The 12664-nt window shown below is 26.6% G+C and overlaps 1 protein-coding gene across 2 annotated transcripts; it reads right to left on the reverse strand.

Annotated features, from left to right (window-relative positions):
* Positions 1-1258: 1258 nt before the first annotated feature.
* Positions 1259-8213, reverse strand: LOC125370218 (2-oxoglutarate-Fe(II) type oxidoreductase hxnY-like). 2 transcript variants are annotated; one of them, XM_048375153.1, is made up of 11 exons: positions 8063-8213; positions 6299-6491; positions 5834-5902; positions 3581-3632; positions 3114-3235; positions 2849-2949; positions 2453-2511; positions 2295-2351; positions 2133-2178; positions 1897-1976; positions 1259-1495 (listed from the first exon to the last, which is right to left on the reverse strand). In XM_048375153.1, exons 1-11 carry the CDS (start codon positions 8138-8140, stop codon positions 1441-1443), a joined length of 912 nt encoding a protein of 303 aa, XP_048231110.1. In that variant the 5' UTR covers positions 8141-8213; the 3' UTR covers positions 1259-1440. The 2 variants fall into 2 exon arrangements, with proteins under 2 accessions (XP_048231110.1, XP_048231108.1); XM_048375151.1 differs by having other exon boundaries at positions 1259-1513.
* Positions 8214-12664: the final 4451 nt, after the last annotated feature.

Here is a 12664-nt window from a genome sequence, read left to right on the forward strand (position 1 = left end):
ACTTTTGAATTTGACCTATTTTTTTCTTAAAGTTTTGGAAATTTATCAGATTAAAAGGAATTATTACATTTTCTTTACTTCATAACTAGGATTTATTGCTATTACAATTGAAGGTTAATATTTAATTAGTTAGATTTAGAGTAAAACCTTTATACACTCGTACATTTGAGACCAATCAAATTTATAATTATTTAATGGAGATTTGACTATTAAAAATTTATTTTTGACTTAATACTTAATTTTATTAATAACATAATACTAACTAAAAATAAGATACATTAATATCTTATTATATTATATAAATAAAATTATTGAAACAAAACCATAATACAGTAAAATAAAATATATTATAACATATATTCTTAAGAAACATATATACAAATATTACTATATAGATTAATATTTTATTAAGATGGAACTTATATTATAACTTATTATACTATAAAGTTTATTTCTATTTACAACTGGTTTAAATTTTTTATAATTATATAAAAATTATTCATATATAGAGTATTATTATAGAAAAGTTTTATATAATTAAAAATAATTTTTTAATTTACTTTAAGAATTAATGTAATAATTTTTATGAAACATAAGGTGCTGTCAGAAATCACTTTAATTTATATAATTATTGTGCACTGGGTATCCGATATCTTTTGCCACCACTGGCCACCTGATTGGTGTAACCTTAAAAAGAAATCAGCTAAATCTTTTATTGATTGGACAATTAGAAAATAAATGTAGAACTCTATCCTTTACAAACTTTTGTCAAACAAAACAAATGAATGTGCTATCTCTGTTTCCGCCTTCAATCTCTTCATGGGTCATTTTCACGTTTTAATGTCTCAAGGGGTCCATATATTTCTTTCATATATTTATAGCTAGCCCATGAGTTCAATCTATGACTTAGTATATGATTTTATTAATGGGTAATTGATTACTATTGCTAATATGTTAATTAATTTGATTTACATCCATCTTTTCTTTTTCTCTTAGGGTATTTTTTGGTTATCCATTTAACCTGAAAGGAAAGCCGATTTGATTAGTAATTCAATCATAATTTGGATCCTATATAAGAACTTATATGGACATTAAAGAGAGAAGTAGACAATGAAAAGGATTGTAAGGCCCAAATTAAGTACATATGTGTCCATGTTCATATTATGATTTTGGCTGTAAATATGGTTTTAAGAGGAGAAGAAATATTAAAGAAAGAATTGAATAAGATATTACGAGAAGAGCCGTCAGAAGCAGCGCGTGGGGACAAATAAACCTTTCTTATTAAGACTGTTTGGGCTATTCCCTTAAGAAAAGAGAAGACTGTTTGGGATATAATCGTAGATCCAGTCATATACTGACATTTATTCCAACACTGGACAGACAACAACTGATTTTCTAACTCCACACTTGGAGTTGAATGTGTAAAGACTGCCTCAAGCTTTAATCAACTTTCGAGCCAAATGTCAGCCCAAAACGCTCTTCTAGGTAATCCCCACTGCAAATAGGAGGAAATCTGCACACATTTATATCCATTTGCATTAACAGCCCATATTTGAAAGAAGAATATCAATCAAAAATATGTGTTCAGATAAAATTAAATAAACTTAAAGAGAAACAGTATTTTTGATATTTTAATAAAGTCAAAATACAAAAATAAACAATAAAAAATTGATAAAAAAGATTAAAAACATGGGTATTGTTAATATTTTTCTTAAAATAAACTGAAAAGGACCTGGATTCCATATCAAATTAAAGAACTCATTCATGAGATAATTCGGTGGGCTATTGATATGTTTTGACATAGTTACTTAGTTATTCTTTTAAGACACTAAGATTACGAATTTAAATCCATTAGAAGTTAATTAAAGAAAAAGAAAAGGTGTTGAAAAGAAATACCTCTGCGGACATGATTCACTGCAACAACTTTTCAAGCATTGCACAATGCATTCTGGGTCAGGAAATAAGAAGAACACCAGCTGCCATATTTTATCTTAAAAAAATCAGAATCTTTTAACATATATACTGAAAGGTTGAACTCAAAGGCTGCTAGAAGCAAAACTAGACTGCATAAAACTTTTCTAGAAAAAAAAAAAAAAGGGTTGTATTCGGAGAAGTAAGCATTTGATTATTACAGAGAAACGTTCTTGTCCTGTTGGAATTACTCTGTGTAATGTAGACCTGCAAACATTACAGGATCTCAGCTTTAGAAATAAGAAGAAAAGGCAGAGAAGAGAAAGCAAAAATCTCCTTGAAAATGATTTAAGAGAAAAGTTAGTGTGTAGAGCAGTAAATACCCAAACAAACAATTGGTCCACCTCTCCATCAAGTCCCCAATGTTAACAATGAAGGCCCTGCAAGTTTCAAATTAAGAGTCCTAAGGTTGGAAGACGGACAAACATATTTAAAAAAAAAAAAAAATCAACGAAATGTAGTCATGCAACTCAAGATTTACCCATTCACATGTAACACATCTTCCCAGATCCGTGGTTCCTTAAATTTGTCCTTACAAACCTGTTATCAAATGATAAATTAGATTTAAGCACTGAAGTTATCTGAGAAATTAAAGGGTATTACGATCTTGTCATCGCTAAACTTCACACAAATGACGAATGCTAATTTTGGCCATAAACTATATTTATTATTGAATTTTATAGCAAATATCTTAATTTGGTGGCAACTCTGGTAGATATCTGACGCTACCCCTTCTCAAATGAACCCATGTCGATCTCTGAAATGTATTAGCAAAAATAAGCAATTTCATACAATTAAAGTCTGACCTCAAAAAGAAAAATAACAAATTAAATTTTCTTTTTGTGGCCACAATTAACAAATGCAGGTGTAGACATGCCTGAAGTCCTGGCACACCATTAGACAGCAGAAGAGTAATCATTCCATAGTCAGAATGTGCTGAAGCACCCATATTTTCTCCCTCACGATGTACAACTTCACCTGAGACCAGAAATGACCAATTCAGAAATCATTTAGCATGTATTATAATTAGGTCATAAATCTAGCTTTTTCATCAAACCTCTGGTGCTTATTCTCCACAGATGCTACTGAATTATTTTAAGGGAAAAAGAAAAGGAGATATAAAGAAGCCAAATTGGTCCTACTTGGATAATGTAAGAGGCGAAGATAGCATTCTGGTTTGTCCAAGGCTCCTATTCTCTCAAAATAATCCTTTTCCAAGTTCAGAGCCAGAGCCATTAAAGATGACAGTCTTTTTCCAGCAGACCTGAGGTAGCATGTAGCACCAGTCACCAAGTAAGAAACTGTACCATCTAACTATGTTCTAAGTCTAAATTCTTTGTGGGATAAAAAATCAGAACCTATATATAATATAACCAAGCAGTTCATTTTGTTTGCATGGGAATTTTTTAAAGGAGCCCAAGGTACAGCAGAGGTCACTCTTTAAGCTCATGTATGAAGCAATTGAGCTAGTAGTCTAACGCTGGCCCTTTTAGTCTAAGAGGTCAAGGTTCATATCTGATAATCAATCCCTTCTCCTTTGAAAATTTCCAAAAGGATCTAAAAAGTACATAAACAACATGAAATAAACACTAGGGGGGTTGAAACTTACATAACTTTGCAATAGTAAGCCTCCATTGTGGATCTCCAATGCGGGAGAACTTCTGAAATTTACCCAAAAAAGAACAATTTAATTAATTAATATATATCACATTTCTTCTCTTTCTTAGTTGGCACTTTAAATGCATTCTAAAATTGTTTCTTCTCTAAATTGTGAGAATTGTAATTTTTTTTAGAATATAAAAAGAGCATTATTTGCAGTGATTACATTTAAATTATAATCAATAATCTAAGTTATTAAAACTAAATTAATTAATTTCCATAATTTTTTTTGAATAATTAATATTCACAATTTTCAAAGTAAAACTTTTTCATTTTCATACTTATTTTTTTCTCTTTTTTCTTTATTGCAATTTGTTTAAGGTTAGCAAAAGCATTAATTAGCCGATTGTAGATTGAAGCTACACAACTTTCACTTATTTTTCTTTGTTTGTTGAGATTGAAGGCATAGTCTCTATTTATTTTCTATTTTGAGATTCTCCAATATTTTTACTTATTTGTTACATTCTTGTACAATTTTTATTATTATAGGCTCTTAGCCAATTCCTTACTAACACTATGGTGCAACAAAATCTAAAAGTTTAATTTTGTAGTCTAAATCTTAATACTTGTCTTCTCTTTTTAGCTTCTGATACATATATATTATGATCCTATTTACCGTTTAATAATTTAATAGTAACTATCATTGGTTTTATTTTAAAATGCTTTTTTATCATGCAATTTGATTGAATAAAGCTATTTATTTTGATTTTTGTACTATATTTGTCTAGACTTTGAAATTTATTTTAATCTATTGATAAGGTTTAACATCTTTATATATTTTTAATATACGAAACTATTATTGAATGAACAACACAAAAAATATAATTGCGCTAATAAATTTATTAAAATGTTGAAATTTATTCAAGAAATTACCTCTCATCTACTATAAAAGATTTAAGCTATTAAAACTAAGTTAATATCCACCACTAATTCTTATAGTTTTGCTTGAAATGATTAATACTCACAATTCTCAAAATAAAACTTTTCCACTTCTATATCTATTTTTACTTTTGTCCTTTCTTTTTTAGTTTCAATTTATTTAGGGTTAACAATGTTAATTAGCCAATTGTAAATTAAAGTTACAAATTATTAACTGATTTTCTTGTTATTTGTTGAGATTAAAGGTATATTTCTTGTTTATTTTCTATTTATTAGAGTTACGTTCGTATACAGTTTTTATTATTATAGACTCTTGGCTTAATTCTCACTGACGTTATATTGTAGCTAAATCCAAAAATTTAATTTTGTAAGTTTAAATTTCAATATTACATTCTCTTTGAAATTTTGATACATATTTCTACATCGTAATTCTTTCCATGCATTTGATAATTTAGAATGTAAGCACCAATGATTTTATGTTAAAATACTATTTTTTTTAAATAAAATTTGGTTAAATAAGGTATTTATTCTAATTTTTGGACTTATATTTGTCTGATTTTTACAACTTATTTTACTCCGCAGAGTATATTTAATATTTTTATACTATTTAGTCAAATAAAATTATTTATTCTAATTTATAGACTTATATTTATTTAAATTTCGAAACTTATTTTAATCGATTGAGAATATTTAAAATTTGTATACTTTGTAGCATACAAAACTATATTATTTATCAGAAATATATGGAAAATAACTACATGGACATTTAAAAATTCATTATGAAAAAGATAATGACTTCTTAAGAAAGATCACTGCCAATATAGTTTTTCCAATATAATAGAGTTAAAAGCTGACTATTATTGTATTGTAACTTAATAATATTATATATATGGCAATTATAAATTTTCAGAAATTTTTAAGCAACAAATAAAAATATAAAGTGGCTAAATTATATTTGAAAAGATTAAAAATAAAAAGAATACCTTATTCTAGTCTAATTAAAATTTATTTCCCATTCTAGATTTTTTTATCTCATTTTATTACGATAAATGAATCTTTAAAGCTATTTTCATTTCATAAAACTAAAATTATATAAATTAATTATAAAATTTTATTAAAATTTTAAAAAATATATATAAAACATTATAATTCAAAGTAATTTGATTAAAATTTAGTTTTATTGTATTTTAATAAATAAGTCTTTTAAAACTATTTTAATTAAGTATTATATAAATTATTATAATTTCTTGTTCTTAATGTAAAGTTGGAAATTGCATTTAAATAAGATAAACAAGCAAGAAATGCTAGTTGTACAAATGAATACCTTCTGAGGGCCACTGGTTGAGGTTGCTTTTCTCCAAATTACCAATATCGAAGCTTTCTTTTGAGTCGCCTGTTTCCATTCTCGATTTGTATCATTCAATCTCATAAATAAAAGTAAGATAAGAAAGTGAAATGTTCTCCATTCTTTCTTGATTTACCTGCTACTTATCAAAAGATTCTCGTTTTGATACAACTCAATCTTAACTTCATTCTTTTCTTTTTTCATTTCATTGATGCAATATATCATCCACCTAATATGTAATTAATATAAATATCTTAGTTTATTCTGGTCACCGGTATAAATATTAAAAATCAAAATTTCAAGTTTGAAATTTCACCTCTTTAAATATAGTAATTTATTTTTTTACTTTATGAAACAAAAATATATTTAATATATTAACATACTAATCATATTTACTGTTAAAATAAAATAAAAATCTAATAACTCTGTTTAACAAATAAAAACCTTCAGGGCGGGAAGATGGATCGAGATTTTCTGCAAACAATGGCGAGTAACCTCTGTATTCCTTGCGAAGCAATTTCTTCTTATCATCTAAGGAGAGGGAGAAAAACTTGCTGCTTTCCTCAAAAACTCTCGCTATCAACTCTTCCTCGACTCCATGATTCACAAGGTAAAAGAAACCATACTCCACACATGCCTGAGATGCATTTCAATAATCAGAAGTCAGTCTTCAGAAGATAATCAGTCCAAATCTCTCTTTTACACTAATTTTTCCTCTTCTAAGTTCATTATTTACACTGTGTCTGAGCACAAGTTTATGTGAGACATTTCATCTAACACATAAATTCCATCAGAAGAAAAAAGATCGTTCAATGATATCTTGTTAAAAAATCTCTTAAACCTAAATTCAATATATAAGTGTTTTGTAGTTAACCATGTTGAGTAATTCAGGAAAAAAAAGAAAAAAAGCTTTACCATACAATATCTTACATCCTATACCGTAAAATGAAACTCTAACAGAAGGGAAAATATAGATGGAGAAAGAAACATGAATGGAAATACTTAGGGTAATTAAGATGTAATGTTAATTTTGATATTAAAACTATATGAGAAGTAAATCCAAATGATGGTTCTATGCGGAGTCATTCTCAAACTTTGTCAATCGCAAAGAAAAGGGTTAGATGGACCACTGGACACTGTATTCAAATGGCTATTCAAAGTTAGACGTCTGAAATGGATTGTACAGAATAACAATAATAAAAACAATCACAGCGTAATTCATATTTAAAAAGTAGATGTATTGATATTTGATTATGAAGAATGAAGACAAAACGATATTTCTTTTTCTTCAAAATATATACCAATTTATTAAGTTTACTATAATCGTTTAATTTGCCAATAGCATATGGCTAGTCTAGATTTTTCCGACAGCGCCATTATAAGATTCTACATTGCTTTTAGGATTTACTCAATTTTTATAAGGTCTTACATTATTTTTTGAAATTTATCCGATGTTTCAGCAAAATTTTAATATTTTATATATATGAGAAACACTATATATACTCGTAATTTTTTTAAATTTATTTTTATTTTATCTATAGAAGTTTCAAAGTTAGGTTTTCACTGGCTAGCCTTTTTTTTTTTTAACTCTTACACTTTTCTTTATTCAAATAAAATAGATACCAAATAAGATAGGTTGTAATTTTCTTTTCATTTTCCTCCCTTCATCTCAAATTCAACCTTTATCTATAAATAGTGTTAAAAGAGAAAAGGAATATCCGATCAACTATTATAATGAGTAAATAATTCTGAAAGTATACCTTATTTTTAACCAATAATATCTTTCATTTAACTTTCTCTTTAAAAATTCTTTTATTTACTACTTCCCAAAATGATATAGAAAGAGAAAAAAATAATTCATTTATTGTGCTTTCAATCCCAATCTATATTTTAATATTTTAATATCAGCGACAACCTATTTTAGAAGAATAATTAGTCGTAAATTTTAAGTTGTCATATATTGGTGCATAATTTCTTATTCAATATGTATTTTATAGACAACTCTCTGATAAAATATCAGCAGTACAAATAAGAAAAGAAAGAAAAGCATAATAAAAAAATGAGAAATGAAAAGAGTATATTTGTTAGTTGTTACAAAACAAGAATAATTCACTACAATTTGTGGAGGGACAATCCAAAATCCTTTTAAGCCCTGGGAATGGTCAAAAGAATATCTAAATGGTGGAGTAAAAATAAGAGAAAACAGACCTGACGGATTGAATCGGCGACGGAGGAAATATGAGGTGAGGAGAGGTCGATAACTTGAAGTTTAGCTGCTTCTGCCATTTGCACTTCTCTATCTCTATTGTATAGACACACGCCATATCCCGCTAGAGAATTTATAGCCTTTACTAATTTGTAATTAAATGAATAGGGCAAAAAAGTATTAGTCAACCAGCAATTAAGAAAAAAAAAAAGAGAAAAAGAAAAAAGTCAAAAAGGGAATTTTATAATGAATAAATTGGCAAGGTATATTTTCATATATATATATATTTTTTAATTTAACATACAAAGGAAAGAAGGATAGCTAATGATTGAATTACTTAATAATTAATAGCTCATATGCCTTTACTTAGTTGTAAAATATTATCCCCTTAATGGTATGGATAATTCTGATGTTGTTTGCCATAACGTGATTTTTCTTTCTTGGGCTTCTACTTGGATTAAATTTAAGTTTTTTCAAAACCCGGTGTTACTACCCTTCTTTTCCGATAAATTCAACTCATATAAATAAAGATTGTAATAGAACATATCGTTATATTTAAGATGGATTCAGATAATAGGATTAATATTTAAATAGATTTAAAAAGAATTTAAATATATATATATATATAAGAATTTAAGTATTGAAAGTAACAATAAATTATAGAAGAAGGGGAAGAAGGAAGCCAAGATTCGAAAATTGCTCCAAGAATATAGATATATAATTTCATAAAAAAAGAATAAAATATAAAATTTTATTTGATAATATTTTATAAACTCGTATAATATATAACTTTAAAAAGAAATTATGTATTTTTAATATGGCATGCTTATATTAAAATTAATTATAATATAAAATACTAAAGAAATATACAATTTATTTAAAGAATATGTATGTATTGTATGTGAAAATACATAAAAACAATTGAAATATAAAATAGAAATATTCATTTGGATCATGAGTAAAACAAAATTAAAATGAATGAGTAATAAAAAAATTATTTAAATTCATATATTATGAAATAGATCATAAAAAATGAATACATAGAGAAATGTGGAACATATAAGAAATTTATTAGTTTAATAGAATAAATAAAATATATTAATAAATTTTTCTATAAAAATATAATTATATATATATATGTGTGTTTTTCTCTTATTTATTTATGTAAGTATATAATAAAATAAAAGTAAAATAGTTTTATTAAAATATGTTATGTATATATCATAAATTTCCTTTTATAAAACATAAATAAATAATATATAAAAATAAAAATTAAAAGTTATTTTTATAATATAATATATTTATAATTAAAATAAAATATACTAATTAAAAGTTTATATGTTAAAACTATTAATAGTTATGTATTTTCTTCCCTTGGAAGCCCCGGCTTCTTCTTCGGCAAATGATATAGTCTAAATATGTCAAACAATAAATAAATTACATTATTAGACACATATAAAATGTTAATTATTGTTGATTACAGTGATGATATTTAAATTTTTATAAATTAGAAATTTTTACTGAAAAAATATTTATTTTTATTATAATTTATAATTCCATAGCTTTCTTTATTTGAAAAATACATCATTAAATTTGTTAAAAATCTGAAACTACATGGTACTGCTATATTTATCCCTATAATTTATTAGGGAAAGTCATATATAATTAGAGCAGCTCAGTTTATTTACTTGATCTACTTTATGTAATATACTAGTAAATGAAATCCAATATAATATTAAGTAATTCTATTAAAAAATTTATTTTAAATTTATATATTGTAATAAATAAAAAAATAACACATATATAAATATTTTATATTATAATATTTCATAATTAATATATATATTATTATTTAAAATAATAATTATTTAAGACGTGCACTTTAGAATCAGCGTTGTCCATACTAAATAAGTGACAAAGATAGATGTTTTGGGTCTTGAAAGCGAAAAAAGAAGAAACAAAAAGAGAAAAGAATAGGATGTTTACGTTATTAAGAAAAGAAAAATGTATATTGCATCCCAATAACATGTCAATTTGTGACAGTTGTGGAAGATAAGAAGGAAGAATTCAAGTTGCGGATGAACTCTAACGAAGGATGAAGTTGACCCGTAACTCCCATCACAATCTCCATTGTTATTATCGCCGGAACGATCACAGCGACCACCGCTATTACTACTTTCATAATCACCAAAATCTCTTTTGATTTAAATATATATATATACTAGAGATGTTGAACAGTAAAAAATAAATATAATTAGTTAATTTCTAAAAAAGGTAAATCATATTATTAATTTTTTAAAATTTTTCATTAAAATTCTTAATTTCTGTTTTATTTTATAAACTTTTATTTTTATTTTTATTCCAATTATGGATTACTAAATTCTTAATTGAAATAAAAAATTAAGATACAATAATTGAGTAGAAAAAATAAAAATTTATAAAAAATTGTGTAGAATTTTCTTAATTAAATAAAAATAAAGATATAATAGTTTAATAGAATAAAATAAAAAATTAAAAATCAATAGAATAAAATTAAAAAATTTCCAAGACTTAATAATAAATTTTTTCAAAAAGAAAAAAAAAAAGAAAGAATAGTTGTCATTTTCTCTCTCTTCAACTTTCAAACTCATCTTTTATGTTCTTGTTATTCATTCAAAATCCCAATATTTTTTAAAAAATTAATCTTCTTACTTTATAACTATCTTGCTAAAATTTAAAAAATATAAAAGAAGAAGAGTAATCGTTGTGTTTTTACTTTATAACTGTCCTGCTAAAATTAAAAAAAGAAAAAAAGAAATCGTTATTTCTAAAGTTTTTCACTTATAAGTACATTACAATCAATCTCAAACATAATAAATCTCATACAATAGTGTACAAATTATTATTTTCTCATATTTTGTACATTATCTTTTAGTTGGTAAATCTATTGGTTGTAGAAATAGATGAGCTAGGAATAGTAGTTTTTGTCAATTTCTTTAATTTGTTATTATTTGTTGTTGACCTAAAGTACAATTAATTTCTATTTTGATCTTAAACACCAAATTGAACATTGCTAACCTTATATCTAAGTGTTTATATGACAGAGTACTAAAGGAACCAATTAAAGACTAAGCATCCTTAAGCTTTAAAGGAAGTCTTATAAATAGATCTAAAAAGCACAATGGCTTCCAGGAAGGGGACGCTTTTCATATAACCAAAATTTTACAAGACGTTGAAAAGTCCACTTGACATCTTGCTAATCACATTGTGACATCTGACAGTGAAAGTGTCAAAACTTTAAGAAATACGAGGGCGCTTCATATTTAAGCTTGAGACAAAAATGACAGACGATGGCGCGATGAGGAGCGCGAGGGCGCTTCTAGGCACGGTCAAGGCAAGCGCGATGACACTATTATGGCGCATGGCAGTTTTCGTAATTAATACGATGTCAGTAACTGTTGGGATATCAGCCATCCCATCAATGCCACGTGGCTGGAACCATTGGAGCCCCAATGGCTCTTTTTAGAAAGCGCAGGGGTACTTTTCAGGACTTTAGGCAATTTTTTGCTAAGTCATCAATCTTGCAATTAATGAGTATCCAATATAACGTCTCCAAGGGATTTGTATGTGTATAAATACCCCTCTTAAAGGCTCTATAAGCAAGTGTGTGATTTAAGTATACCAAAAACTCTTGCAAATTCATTTCTCAACTTTCTAAACTCATTTCTTTCTTTGTAAAGTGTATTAAGTTGAAAGTCTTTGTTCAACTAAAACAAAGGATTTTTATGTAAGCCTAGGTATTAAAAGCACAAGGAATTGGTTGTTAAGTAACCATTAATACTCAAGGGTTAAGGGACTTAGTGAGAGATTGGTTCACCAAGGGAAAAGGTTTAATGTGAGCCTTGAAAACACCAAGTTGTTGGGTGAACTTGTAAAATCCAAAGGTTGTAATCTTAGAGATTATAGTCGAATACTCAAGTGTGATATTAAGGAGTGGATGTAGGGAGGATTGTTTTGAAACCACTATAAACCTTTGTGTCATCTTCTCTAACCTTTATTTTCCTTAAATCATCCTTAATCTCTTGTGTTTTTACCTAAAATTATTAATTTCTGCAATTTGAGGTTACCAATTCAACCCCCTTCTTGGTTCTAAGGGACAACATTTTTGTTATATGGATAGGAGCATACTGACATGGGAATATGTGAGAATTTGTTATGCACCTAAGTCATTTTTTACAGCTTATACTTGTATATATAGAGGTGCTTACCATGTATATATTTCATGAGCTACTGAAATAATACCAGAGCTTATTCTTTTAAAATTCTTTAGTCTTTTTGCTTATGGTATCAAAGCAGACGATTTAAGGGTATTTTTTTACTGAAAGCTAGAAGGTAAGGTTTTTTTTTCTTGAATCACTCCATAAATCTACAGTATAGAAACTTTAGTTGAAGTTGGAGATGGTAGACAATTGTAAAAAGTGCTAGTAATAGATGGATAGGAAATAACTCAGGCTGCATCAAAGGATCAAAACTTAATCGATAGTGGAGATCTATTGTTTCTTCAAAATTCAGACCACCCAAGTATGATTTTGGTCATTGCACCATTAACTAGGAAAAATTTCTTG

The sequence above is a fragment of the Ricinus communis genome, chromosome 5 (assembly GCF_019578655.1).
Source record: "Ricinus communis isolate WT05 ecotype wild-type chromosome 5, ASM1957865v1, whole genome shotgun sequence".
Taxonomy (NCBI): Eukaryota; Viridiplantae; Streptophyta; class Magnoliopsida; order Malpighiales; family Euphorbiaceae; genus Ricinus; species Ricinus communis.